The sequence below is a fragment of the Cicer arietinum genome, chromosome 8, assembly GCF_000331145.2.
Source record: "Cicer arietinum cultivar CDC Frontier isolate Library 1 chromosome 8, Cicar.CDCFrontier_v2.0, whole genome shotgun sequence".
NCBI classification, from domain to species: domain Eukaryota; kingdom Viridiplantae; phylum Streptophyta; class Magnoliopsida; order Fabales; family Fabaceae; genus Cicer; species Cicer arietinum.
In genome coordinates, this window is record NC_021167.2 from 7618629 (window position 1) to 7632771 (window position 14143).

The 14143-nt window shown below is 29.4% G+C and overlaps 1 protein-coding gene across 6 annotated transcripts in view; it reads right to left on the reverse strand.

The window, feature by feature from the left end:
* LOC101504986 (transcription initiation factor TFIID subunit 1) overlaps positions 1-7390 on the reverse strand; it is a 21147-nt gene extending 13757 nt beyond the window's left edge. For 2 of the 6 annotated variants that reach the window (XM_073364432.1, XM_073364429.1), the window contains exons 1-7: positions 6743-7390; positions 6085-6191; positions 5000-5062; positions 4729-4774; positions 2915-3166; positions 1554-1669; positions 1-138 (exon numbers count right to left, since the gene is read on the reverse strand). In XM_073364432.1, the coding sequence (XP_073220533.1) occupies positions 1-138; positions 1554-1669; positions 2915-3166; positions 4729-4774; positions 5000-5062; positions 6085-6191; positions 6743-6788 (768 nt within the window). In that variant the 5' untranslated portion in view covers positions 6789-7390. Of the gene's footprint in view, positions 139-1553; positions 1670-2914; positions 3167-4679; positions 4775-4999; positions 5098-5692; positions 5789-6084; positions 6192-6742 lie in introns of those variants that run through there. The other 4 variants (XM_073364430.1, XM_073364431.1, XM_073364434.1 and 1 more) reach the window with 4 other exon arrangements.
* Between the last annotated feature and the right edge of the window lie 6753 nt (positions 7391-14143).

Genomic DNA, 14143 nt, shown 5'->3' on the forward strand with positions numbered 1-14143 from the left:
ACGCTCTTTCTTTTCTCCCTTTCGATGAGGTTCCTGAATACCAAAGATTTCGGAGAAGCGTAAAACTGCCTTTCCATCTTCCACATACAATACAGGCAACGGTGTAGCCATAGACCTTTTCAAAACATCAGGTCCTCCCTGTTCAAATCAATAAACATATTAAAATGTTAATAGAACGTCAACCATGATAACTTTATAACCCTGTCAACAAAATTATCATGTTCTAAAAAAGTCAGTGTGCAACACTTGTTAGATTGGCTTTTACCAGTGTATTAAAACAGTTGGAAACCTAAAATTACAAGCATAACGACACACAGCCAAACAAATCATGAAGCTAGGGTATCCCATTACACAGCAATCCATTTACTGCTACCTCGCCCCACAAAAACCCTTTAATAGTACAAAATTTCCAAAAACCTAAGTTGTTAGGTACAGGGTCACAAATGGTTGACTTTAGTGTCTATTTTAATCTGAATTTTTTAAGCTCAAAATAACTAGCAATTAAACATTATATGTAGACTTTTTGGGTGGCCATAAATATAAAAATGTGCATGAACTATTTATGAAGAATGAGAGCTGATTGGAGCAAAAGAGCTCAAGCCACTCAACTTTTACATTGGGTAACCATTGACACCAATTTGGCGAGAGTGCTATTCATGCTAACTTATTCACCAAATAAAAACTTGGGTTGTCGTTGGGCTTATTATGTGAATGAAACCCCCAACCACAACTAAAACTTCCTCTTCTCCATTAAACTATAAAATGTAAGAAGACTCTTCTCTCCTACTGTCTACTGCAACCCCCAGCAGCACTAGTGCATCTCTGGATCTTTCTTCTCTGCTTCCTTTATTTCTTGCTTTTATTTCTTCTTCCGTCATTTTTCATGCTTATTCTTCATTACTTTACAGCGTGTGAACGTGCCGGCCAAAAAACAGCAGGTCAGAGCTGGAAAGTCAGTGAAGAGCAGTGGGCGGTAACAGCTGGGTTTTCAGATGACTTCATCTTGGCAACCCAATTGTATGAAAAAACTCACATAAGTGGACTCAAAGCCACTACTTGAATACAAAATGCAACCAAGACAAAATAGTGGCAGATTAGCCAGCCATGCTGCTCTGCAACAGCACAATAGCACAGCTAACCCACGCTTTTCATAAATATGTTTTGAATATTATTAGGACTTAGATTTTCTTTTTGTACAAGTTTAGCAAGTCCACATAATATTAACTAAGCTCTGCATAAAAAATTATTTAAAATAGGCAGACTTAGCGATATTTTCAATCTTGTCTGCAACTGCAAAAATACACGTTATCCAACACTAATATTCATTACAGAATTTGGAGGTCATATGTAGTAGCAGCTTCAACACAGTACTTATATTCATTAAATCAGGAGAAAAGTTCAAGACTTAAATATCATTCAAGACCTATTGCCAATAGTGCGCAATAAAATGGTTGTTCACTTTCAGGGCCCCTATTGCGGTACAACAAACATAAAAAGGCTAGAAACAAAAAACAAACACTTAGGAGGCAGCAAAACAAGCAAAAGCTGACTACCTCGGGTTTTTGACCATCAATGTCCAATTCTTCAGTCTGCGGTGAGCCAACTTGTAAATCATCCTCAAAAGCACTCTCTCCTTTAGATGCATCTACAAAGCTCTCTTCCTGCTCTACTGAAAGAGAAAAGCTAACATAAGTAAACTGCATGACTCCAATAAGAAATTAACTGTCTTTCCTAAGATTACAAGCTTCAACTCTCACGTCATTATTAGGTGTTGAATTGAGCTGAATTGAGTCAAAGTGTCAAACACTTTGTGTATTAAATCATTGCTCAAACACATAGCTAATGCAAATTCAAGCTGAGTATTCAAGGCATTACTCAAGCTCGAACTTGATTGATTTAATATCATACCAAACAATTTAATTAAATTGGGTGAAATTAAATTTATTATAATGACAATTCGTAATAAAATCAATTCGCTGATTCTTGGACAATCACCTTATAATTTTAGGAAGCCCCAAACTTTGCATACAAGTTTGAAATCAACATATGGTCTATTTGTTTAGCTTCAATCAAGAAAATATGATTCTCCGATACAACTTCTTATAGAATTTTTTTCAAAAGCTGCTAATTTCAGCTATAATGAGACGGGTACTACAAGAACCTTTTCTGGAAGTTTTTGGTTTCTGTTTCAAAACATATAATCAGAACAAGTTTTATAAAATGTATGTTTCTTTGGAGTTAGATTCTTTTTTCATATAGGGAAGAAAGTGGCCAACAAGTGGGCTTGTATAAATTAGTCTTCCGATAAAAGTTAAATCAAGTCAAGTCAACCAAATACCTAGATTTAAAAACCACTTTTACTTAGCATTTATTTAATTTGAATATGTATTTCAGCACAGTGCAAATCAAATTCCCAGATAGTTGGTCTTTCCCTCAGTCTGTTAAAAGAATCGATGAAAATAATTCCAACAATACATGTGGCTAGTGACACTCCCGCACATTCAATTTCTAAATGCTATTGTATCAAACATAATACAAAAATTTCTTCCTTCAGGTTGAAATGGATAATAAATCTTACAAAAGCTACAAAGCAAACTGTTGGGAGTAAACAATCACACCACGAATGGAAAAATGTCAATAGACAATCTATTAAATAACCTTTAACCCCAAACCTGCCCGTACAAAAGGAAAGAGATAACTGCCTACAAGGTGTGAATAATGAGATGCACAAAAATAAAAATTCAAAATATTTTCAGGCATTATTGGCAAGAGAGATGTTTCCAGATTAAATCTGAGCAAGGCTGCAAAGAAAATACTAGAGCCAGATAACAAGAACCAACTTTCTAGCCCTTTTATAAGAATCAAACAAAACTATTACCAGCTAAGGTTATGCAAATCAAACAAAAACTATTACCAGCTAAAGAGATGTTATTGACTTTAGCATCATTATTCACGAAGTCTTCTTCATTTTCAGATTCTTCGTCGTAATTTTCATCATCAAAGACAGAAGTTTTGCACGCCAACACTTCAAGAGAGGCTTCGGCAGCGAAAAAATCCTTTTTTGGCAACAAATAGTCCTCCTCATTGGCAGTTTCAGTCTCAGGACCATCGTACTCTTCATCAATATCTTCGTAATCAACTGCATCTTCAGCCTTTTCACCACAGTCTAAGATTAAAATAAACCAAGTTAGTAAATTACACAGAAAACTTCACATGAAATCACATACCAGACACGAAGCAAAATGTCCTTCAGTAGCATGAGTGTAAGCGGTTACGAAGAAAATTTATCTTTTAAAAGAAGAGGATTCACATAACTTTTCAATTTAGTTTTGAGTTTCTACTATTGTCTTCTGTTATATTAGTATATTCTGTTATGCAGCCATGTAGGTAGTCAAAATCAAGATTTTACTTAGGACAACAAGGGACGACAAAATTGTACATCATGGAATTGTAACACAAATTTAAAAAATTCACAGGTCATATGGGTTATGCAACTCAAGAGTAAAAAATTAAAAACTTAAGCTAACCTAACAAATTGACCAAACCATGAAGCAACTTTATATACCTAACCCCACCCTACCATCAATTTTATGTAAAAATTACAAAACAAAGGTAAATTAAAAAAAATTAACATGCCCGAAGTCTCAAAACTAACCACAGGAGACCGAGAAATGGACACAGTTCCAGGTTATATATTGAGTCTAACTCATCATTACAAAACTAGCTTGTAAAGTGAAAGGTGTCACTTTTTACTAAAAAGGTCAGACTTTATCTCTTGTGGCACGTGTGTTTTTCCGAATACATTCCCTCGCGCCCTACACTATTGAGTTTGGTGGTATAATTTGGTGGGGGCCCAAATGAATAGGCTTTGATACCATTCTAGGTTATATATTAGACTTAATCATCCTTACATAATCAGCTTGTAAGGCGGGGAGGTGTCACACTTTATAAACTCGTCTCAAGCTTTATCTCTTTTCAAGGTGTAATGGGAAAAACGCAAATCTCACATTGAACAAAAATGAGGTTTTGTACCAATTAATTAGGCCCAATATAAAAATCTATGAATACGGGACTCGATTTTTCCTAATACCGAGAAATAAAGTGTATCTCTGGCAGCCAGAAATGGCATTTGGTAGCCCTACAATGAACCAGCAGCAGTGGAGTTGACACAGTGCAGCTTCCTTTCTTAGTCTAATTCTATTGACTTGCGCCACCAGCCTTTAATAACCCCTAGCATCAGGCAAGACTACCGAATTTTACAAATTGATATTTTTAATAAAATATTTCCGAACCGAAGTTTACCACCAAGAGCTGTCAACTCTTATCCCCCAAGAAGAATGATAGCAACACATTTTTTTAAAACTCTTGAAGATTGATTCATTTTTAAAAAGTCAACACTTGCTAAGAAGTGATCAATTTATGTGATAAGTGTGTTGAATGTTTGAAAAATGGACCAATCATTGATGATGAAGAGTGTGTTGTTAGCATTCCTCTATCTCCCAATACCCAATACCACATTGGACATACGAAAATTTTTTGCTGACAATGAAAGGAAAAATAGCTACTTCACATGATATTTTCATTTTTCCACCAAGCATACTTCATGTGGGAAATAATTCCAGTAGAAATAAAACACAGGCGAAGTGCTCTCAGTTGATGAGGGAAAAAAAGATACCAACAGACTATCAAAAACTGCATGATATAGTTTTTCCTGGCAGACAACTTCACCTTGTTCAACAACGCCACGTGGTGTTTGTGGTGATTTTCCTGACAACTGCAAACAATGCATATTATCACCATCATCAAAACAGAAGATGTGGAAAGAATGAAAATACAAGGAATAATTGACAATTACACACTTGATAACCAAATTAACAGATAGCATTTTGATTTCTAAACTCAACAATACAACCTGATAATGATTTTTTTTGGTGAAGTGATGATGATATTTTAATATGTACTGTAATAAAAAAAGATAATGATATTATGATTAGCTTACATCTATATCTGTCAGTGATGGACCCAGCTTGTCAGCCAATGCAGAAAGATGCTCCTTTGCATCCTAAAAGGAAATATGCTTATTTAGCACCAATTTTACTGTTTTTGATCAAAACACATTATCATAAACGAATCAAGAAGCATAAAATGATCTAAAACAAGAAAATGTGCATCCCACAATAATCATAATTCTATTATTCAAAATAAGAATACAAATTGTAAAAGAAACAATTATCCTAGAACCACCAACAGATCCTACTATGGACCATTGATAATCTGGAATGCCCAATTCTAACATCATTAAAATAGTTAAAAGTGTAGGTATAAACATCAATCTTATTGTACACAAATGTAAGGGGGGGCTTTTATCACACTCTGCCCTGAGCTGTAAATTCCGATGCTTAAAGCCTTAAACCTTTTTAATATAGATCGTTTTATTTGTAAAGTAACCACTTGACCTTAAATATTGTAACAAATAAGAATCTATGCACACTAAATCAAATCCTCCAAAGTTGAAATTCATCTAATTTTGGTGATTGCTCACCAAACCCCCTACAAATAGTGATTGTTACCGGAAGCGTGCTTCCGGTAGCTTATGGGAGTGTTATTTATCTGAAAATACATTACCGGAAGTCTGCTTCCGGTAGTGTATTTGACATTCAATGAGAAAATTGGGGGCTGGATGAGCAATCACCTGTAATTTTTTAGTTTGGACAACCATACTGCACCAATGTGTCTAAAATGCCTCCTTATTTGGTTTTTTGTAAAGTTACAAAGCAGGACAGGTCTCCTGAAAAACATGACCTCCCAAAAAGAATATATATCGGAACAGTAAAAAACCTTATAATTAAAGTTCGGCAACTTAAAAAGCCTCCACTTACCAATCTTGATGACAATACAATAGCGTCAAAATTTCAGAAAATTACTTAGGATGTACATAGATAATCATGGAAAATAACAGACAACTAAAATCTAGCAAGCAATTTAATCACAACATATATGCATGCCTCAGCCAAATCTTTATTTATTCTCCGAACATTTCAACAACCAAATTAACAAAAGACATCAAAGGCCACATTAAATTACCTCATCAAGATAATCAACATCAAGATCACCAGAGTTATCGACATTTCCAAACATGAACCCAAGAAAACAACTACCCTTGTCAGACTCCTCGTATTCTTCTTCGTCATCTATCAATACGAATTTATCGAACATACTTAGTAAATGAACTATATCAAACAAAAAAACTAAGCTAATAAATGAACACCACTTCAAACTCACAAACATACACTACAGCTTTCAGCACATACTCATTCGTAAACCATGATGCCATTAAGTCAGTCCTACTTTAAAGACTAAACCTATTATTAAAAAGCCAGTAGAACTAGTAGCGAATTTAAATTTCATAAAAAGGCAGTAAAACCAAAGGAAAGACAATTACATTCTCCACGATAGATCAATCCTCAAATTTCACAAATTTTAAGAACTGATGCTCCATTGTTCCTATGTTCATATTTGTGATTACTTAACCTAATGCAGAATTTGTATATATTTATATGTTGGAATGAAATAGGGTTTCCTTACATTTTTAACTTCTAATTCTAACACTTAAAGAAAAAGTATGCTGCAGCTGAAAACGGTCTAATTAAATTAAATAATTAATACTCGTAAAGTTCCACTTTCTCCAAGTTCCTTTCACTTTTGATGCTGCTATTCAATAATTTTCAGTGAACAAAGTTACCTTCATCCCTCCCATCTTGTGAGGGGCTATCCGAATCATATCCCATGTTGTTGTTGAACAAACCAATAAATTCAGCGCCGAAATCGATAACTCATCAAGCCACAATGTACAAGCGCACAATTCCAGAACAAGCTAATCCCGACAACTGTTTCTTCTCGCGCCTTATATGCCGAGCTTGCTGTTCCAAACGATCAAAGACAAACACCTCAAAAACCCTAAAATTCAAACGTCACTAACACAATTTCACCCTGCAACTTCCTCTTCGTTCCTTAGAAAGCTAAAACTATAAAAAAAAAGAAAAACAAGTTCACAAATTAGGTTTTCTCCCCCTCACCACCAGCGACGAATCTTTACGAAATTCTCTTCTAGTTTCTCAATTCGTTGCTTGTCGATCAATTAGGGCTCGGAAAGGAAACCGGGAGATGATGTTTACCAAAAATCAAAACCCTCCGATTTTGCGCAGTTTAGAGGCTATATCCTAACGCGATTAGATTCAGAGGAAACCAAAACGGAGCATGATCGGAAGGAACAGAGGCGGTTATCGTTGATCGGAGCTAGTTTTTGATGCGCCCTGTTATAATTTGAATGATGTATCGTTCGTTGGGAGAAAAGCTACGGTGAAGTGTTGAAAAATCTTGGCCTTGGTGTTTCCCTCGATGGGTATTTGTAAGCTCAACGTCCAAGAATAACTATTTTTTAATATTTTAAATTATTTTTGACAAATAAATATCTTTAATTATAGAATATTGAATTTCATCAAATAAAAATATTGAATTTTCATTTCCATCAAAAGAAATTTTAAAAGTTGACTTTTTAAGATTAATTTTTTATTTTTTAAAATACTAAAAATAAATAAAATATTTTCATATTGTTATATTAGACTTTTATTTTGCCATGAGTTTGAATTCAATTTATAGTAATTTTTTTTTAAATTAAAAATATGTCAAAAAAAATATTTTTTGTAAGAATTGGAGTATTTGTTAGTTAAATTTTTTTTTTCAAAAACCATATGTAGCAATTTTCTCTAAGTATTGTTTCATAATAAATAAAAGTAAATTCAATTATATTAGTCTAAGACTAAAAAAACAAATTAAACTACTAGTATAATTTTTTATAGGTAAATTATAAACTTTTTTTAATTGCGTGTAATAGTACCCACAATGTAGACATCACATAGGAGGTGTCCTTAGCAAAATGGGGCAAATACAGTATATACTTCTGCGTCATTTATTATAAAAATTTAGCAACTATATCACATAGTTCTTTTTTTGCTAAACTATATCACATTGTTAATCACATTGATCTCTATTTAGCATATCCTTGTAAAAGGTAATCGAAGTGTTGAATTTATGGCTGAATTAGGAACCCTTCTTTTCTGTTACACGAGATTTAAAAAGTATTAAATTCTTATAAATAACATTTGTCAATATAGGTGAAGATAAATTAAAGATAAAGTATTGTACGAATTTTTTTTATAAAATATATTATTTAGTCATTTAAATTATATCAAAATATTATATTGATTTTTTAATTTTTTTTATAACAAATTATTCGTTTATGTTTATAAAAATTATAATTTTAAATTATTTTTAGCTATAATCTTATTTTAATCATTTTTAGTTATAAATTTTTAAAATCGAAGTACAAATTTTGTTAACATATCATATTAAATAACATAATAAATTTTCATGTGATTTTATGATATGGATCAAAATAATTTTACGTTTAATTTCAACAATCTTAAAATATATCTCACTCTAATTATCTTTTACTTAATTATTTTTCTAAAAGTTGATTGGAAATTTATGTTATTATGATAATTGAAATAAAAATATCTTAATAATTACATGCGTTTATTTAAAAATAAATAGAGAATTTTGGGTTTTAATTTTGATGGTTTGAAATTAAGATCATAAATATTTACAAATATAAACGAATTAGATACTAAAAAGAAAGATAAATGATCTACTAAAAAGAAAGATAAATGATCAACTTATTATAAAAAATAAATAACTAATTTATTATTTTCGTATAAGTTAAATGATCGTGGGATGTATTTTGCCAGTATTTTTATTATAATAATTATTATTGTTATTATTTTAAAATTATTTATTTTGTGTACAATTAGAATAAATTTTTATTCAAAAATAAATTTTATGTTTGTTTATAGATAATATAGATACCTTTTAATCATTGACATGTGATATACATAACTCTAATAAACATTAAAATATGTTTATTGGATTAAAATTATTGTAGTTTATTGTATCTCTTTCATTAAAATAATAATTAAAATTAAATAATCAAGACACGAAAGTAAAATACGATTTGTTTCAAATATCTCTAAATTATTGTTAAAAGATAAATTGTTTTATTAAATTTATAAAAAGGTTACTAGATGTGTTAGATTAAATTAATTATAGTTTAGTTTTCTCCCATATTTAAATAATAAATTTAGTTAAAACTTAAAAACTCAAATGTAAAATATAATTGGGCTTATCTATATAAAAATTTTATAAAAAAAAAAGTTGTCTCGACTAAAAGTGAAGTTTAACTTACTTTGGTGAGGTTAGAGATAAATATATGTTTACTTAGAATTATATATGTTTTTTCTTTTTCTATTTTAATATAAATAGGTCATATCTACACATATCAATTTTTCAAAATTACATTCGTGGTCCTTTAATTTAATTTCAAGTAACGTTTTAGTCCTTTATCTTTTTTTTTTTCCGACTTGGTCCTTTATTTTAATTTTAAGTGACAATTTGATATTTTATGTTTTAAAATTTTAACAATGATATCCTTGTTTATACAAAAATTCAAAAAAAAATTCAATCAAAACTCATAAAATTAATTATATTCTTCAATATAATACAAATTTCATCAAATTCATAACGCAAATCTTAAAATAAACTTATATTTTCATACTTTATTTGATATTATTATGAATAAAGGACTAAATCGGAAAGAAAAAAAAAAGATAAAGGACTAAAACGTTACCTGAAATTAAGTTAAGAGACCACAAATATAATTTAGCATATTGATAAATTAACTTTCATCAACTAGTGATTCAACAAATAATTAAGTAACGTTGCAGATCTAAAGACACAGATATTTCAATCACCTTAATTTTTCATATTATTTATATACATTTTGCTGTATTAATTTAGAAGTTGTATGTTCGCAGATTTATCAATTTTTTTTTAGTGATATTGTGTTTATATTTCTATCACATGTATTCGATTAATTTGAATGAATTAATATAGTTTTTTTTTTTATATAAAAAATTGATAAAAATTATATTTATTTACAACTTTAATTTGTCTTTCTCTAAAACAAATAAATGTGATTGTATCCATGGATCAGTTGTCCGCTAACCGTGTGTTAATTAGATTGTTCAAGTAAAATTTTAATTTTATGTAAAAAAAAAAAAAAGTAAAGCTTTAATTTTTCAATATTCAAAATGTTTTAGATTTCTATCTTCCAACCAAATAGTTGATTCTTGAAGGAGTAGCGCAGGGATACATGTTAGGGTCTTTTTTTAGAATAAAAGGGAAACTGAAATTGGACAATATTTCAAATTTTCAAATATATTTAAGATATTTTTAATCATTATAAAATTTTAGTGTTTTAATTTTAGTCTTTAAAATATTAATATATGATTTTGTTGTTATAAAATTATAATGCACGCAGATTTATTCTTTATTGTTAAATTAACATATATTTTTTAATTATTTTTGCAATCATATTTATAATATTTCAATTTTAAAAAAATACATGTACAAAAAATGACCTCAAAATTTAATTTCTAACTTTATATTTTCTAACTTTTATCTTGAGTTTTTATATTCAAAAAATTTAATTTCTTTCAATGCCTTCTTTTTTCTCTTTTATTGAACAAATACTTGTCATGATAAGGAAAAGGAGGGAATAAGAGACACGTGTCGTACCCACCAAAATTAACAAAAACCTAATTAAAAATCTACTTACAAGAAAAATGTTAGCTTTAATTGTTTTTTTATTGACCAACTTTGAAATTCAACCAAATTAAGAAATACAATTAAAATATATAGAGGAGTTTAGTTTAACAATTAAATAAATACAAATAAATAGTATAATTGAAAACAATCATTTAAAAGTAATCAATCCAATTATTTCAACGATAATCGAGTTTAATTAAATCATTAACCATAAACAAGCATTCATGTGTTAATTTCGTTTTTGATTTCTAATTACAACAAGAAACTCCCCATAACCAACAATTTTAGTACTATAAATACTCATGGGAAGAAGATTAATGAAGGTAAATGAATTAACCAACCACTCATGGGAAGAAGATTAATGAAGGTAAATGAATTAAGCAACCATCCAACCAACATTAATCTTAGAAACCCAAAATTAAAAAGGTAGACATAACATCTAATTTATGTTTTCTCTTTCTGTGTTTGAGTTAATCAATTCAATAACATAATCATTTAAGAATGATTTCATTTAAACAAACAAAATCACAATAATAGTTTAAGAAGAGAAGAACAAAGAGAAGTGAAATTCACCCTAACAAACTATATAGAGCAAGGTTTCATAAATCAAACCTCAATAATGTTTTTTTTTTAAATTGAGCTATTGGTTTAAAGTTCGCTTCCACATAAACATAGTCGTTTTTATTTACTGGGATAAATTTGAGTCACCGTCATAGTGATCATTTGTTGTCTTCTTTACGGTATGTTTGTGATCTTTAAAGTTTGTTTGTTGTCTTATTTGTTCTGAAACCAGACGTCATTATCGTGAACACAACTTTCAATTTCTCTCACCAATCTTGAAGACTGTTGACCATTGTACATTGATCGTAACACACCACTATCCTCCAACCAGTTATTCGCCACCATGTTTTTTTTTTTAGATTGTAAATCGGAGGTTTGTTGTGCATTTTTGTGTGGTTACTTTTTAGATCGGATAACTTTGTTCAGTGAGTCATTTGAAGCACACCTTATTTTTTTCAATTAGAAACTTAATATTTTTTGTTTTTCATCCATGACACGAGAAGGAGCGGTGATTCATAATCAAATTGTGAATGAAACAGAAAATAAACCTCTTTATCACTTTGTTCCTTAACTCATGCACTTTAGCCACCAAACGAACCTTATAACCTCAATCCTCAACCATGTTTATACCAAAGGATTGATTAATACATTTAGCTATCCCTTTATGTGAGACAACTCATGAAAAATAAAAGTACAGAAGAAAGTGTAACACCCCAATATTTTCATATATATTATATACGGGTCTTTTAGTAATTTTCATAATTTATTATTTAATTAATAATTTATTCTACCCGTAAAGAAATTAAATTAAAATTTACAACTCCCTATATTACTTGAATAATTATAACCTTTATTTTTATTTAATTGTTTTGGTGTGACAATTACATTAGAACGGTTTATGGCATAATTATTTCGTACGTGGACAATTGGGTATTTTATTTATTTGATTATTTTCGATAATCATGAAATTGATGTGTTAGATACGTTGACTTTATTTTTATACGTGACCTGCAGTGATATTTTTGTCTTACTTGATTTATTTTAGTTGATGAAAATATTAGTTGAATTATTTAATTAAATTATAATTTATAGAAGTTATATCATTTATTACTTTTATTTTAGACCAAATAAATATTTAACCAAGGAGATAATAGAATTAGTGAAAATCCTTAGTTTTATTTATATTTTTTATTTAATTAATTTAGCGTGACAATAGTAAGATAATTGTTCCTTTAATTTTAATTATTTGATAAAGTATATTTATATTAATTAATTGTTAAGGTTTTGTTAGTAATTAATTAAAACTCGTAGGAGTATTTTTTTAGAGTGAACAATGACCAAGTCAATTTTGGTCAAAATTTAATTATCCACACTATATTTTATTGTTAATAGCATTTAACTATAAAACCGTGTTTTCTACTTTACATCCACTCAAATGTGTAACAAGCAAGAATAAGTGTACATGAATGTCAATTAATTCATAACGGTTGGTCATTGAATGATATTATTCCAATTGAATATATTATTGATGTGTGCAATTAACCTCAATGAGAAAAATTATTCTCTTTCTCTAATCAGTTTCACGTCTCCATTCGCAACATTATATTTTCTTTATCTCAAATATTTTCAAGTCACTTAAACAACCACCCACATATTACGTCTCTTTCTTGTGGAAGCTCTAAGCTTTTGTTCCTTCATTTTTATGAGATTTTTCGAGGGATATATAGTGTTATGTGGAAGGAAAGCGTTCAAGGTAAGGTTTTTCCCCATGTTGAGTTATGCTAGATATTAAATTAGCGATTCATAAGATATTGATATGATGTCTGGATGTCTTAAAAGAAAAAGGTTGATTTTATTTTCGTCGTAGAGAAATTAACTATAATGTTTTGATTGTTTTTTTTTAATACCTCTATCTTGATGAAATTAATTATAGTGGTATATTTTTATTTTATATCTTGATAAATATATTTGCTAGTGAAATTTGTTAGTGTTTACGTGTTTTAGAGTATTTAATTATAAAGTTATAATTTTTATAATAACGTAGTTAGTAATATATTTATTATGATGTATTCGATTTTAAGTGTTGACTTTTGAGTATTCTAAATTTAAAACATGACTTTTATGAACAATATATGTGTCTCGATGAAATTGATGAAAACTTTATATATCTTTAATTTTAATAATATGAGAAAATTTATTATTGAATGCATTAATGAATGATCTATTTTTAGAATGCTGAAAATTTTATAGTGAAAGGAATGAAATTTATGTTGTTATTGTATTCTTGGTGATATGAGTTTAATGGTTATCAATAACACGTAGTCAAATCGAATCTTATGGATTATTAAAATGAAAGTGGTGATTTTGAGATATTTGTTCACGTGCATATTTGATGTGTTGAAGTTATTGAGTTATAACTATGAACATCCATGAGAATATAAATTTGATGTCTTATGTGATTAAAAAAATTCAATCTAAAATATTTTATCCTTGTGGTTGCCTAAGTGGTTGGTGATTTGTGTTTTAAATATTGTTATCTTTGTGGTTGCCTAAGCGGCTCATGATTTGTGTGATTATTTAAGTGAGTGGTGACATGTACATTTTGAGCATCATTATCATTTCATGACATATCATATGCATATGTGTAGATTCTTGTGTGGCTGGTTTAATTTTTCTCCATTGGTATGAGTGACTTCTGTATGGACGCCTATGTGGCTGGTTATATCCGGATCATATATATTTATGAACATGCATAACTTGCATACATTTTATTGTTATTTTTATTTTGATATAATTATTTGTTCTACGGTTGCTACTTGATTTATTTAGATATATTTTATGATTTGATACCTTTCGAAAA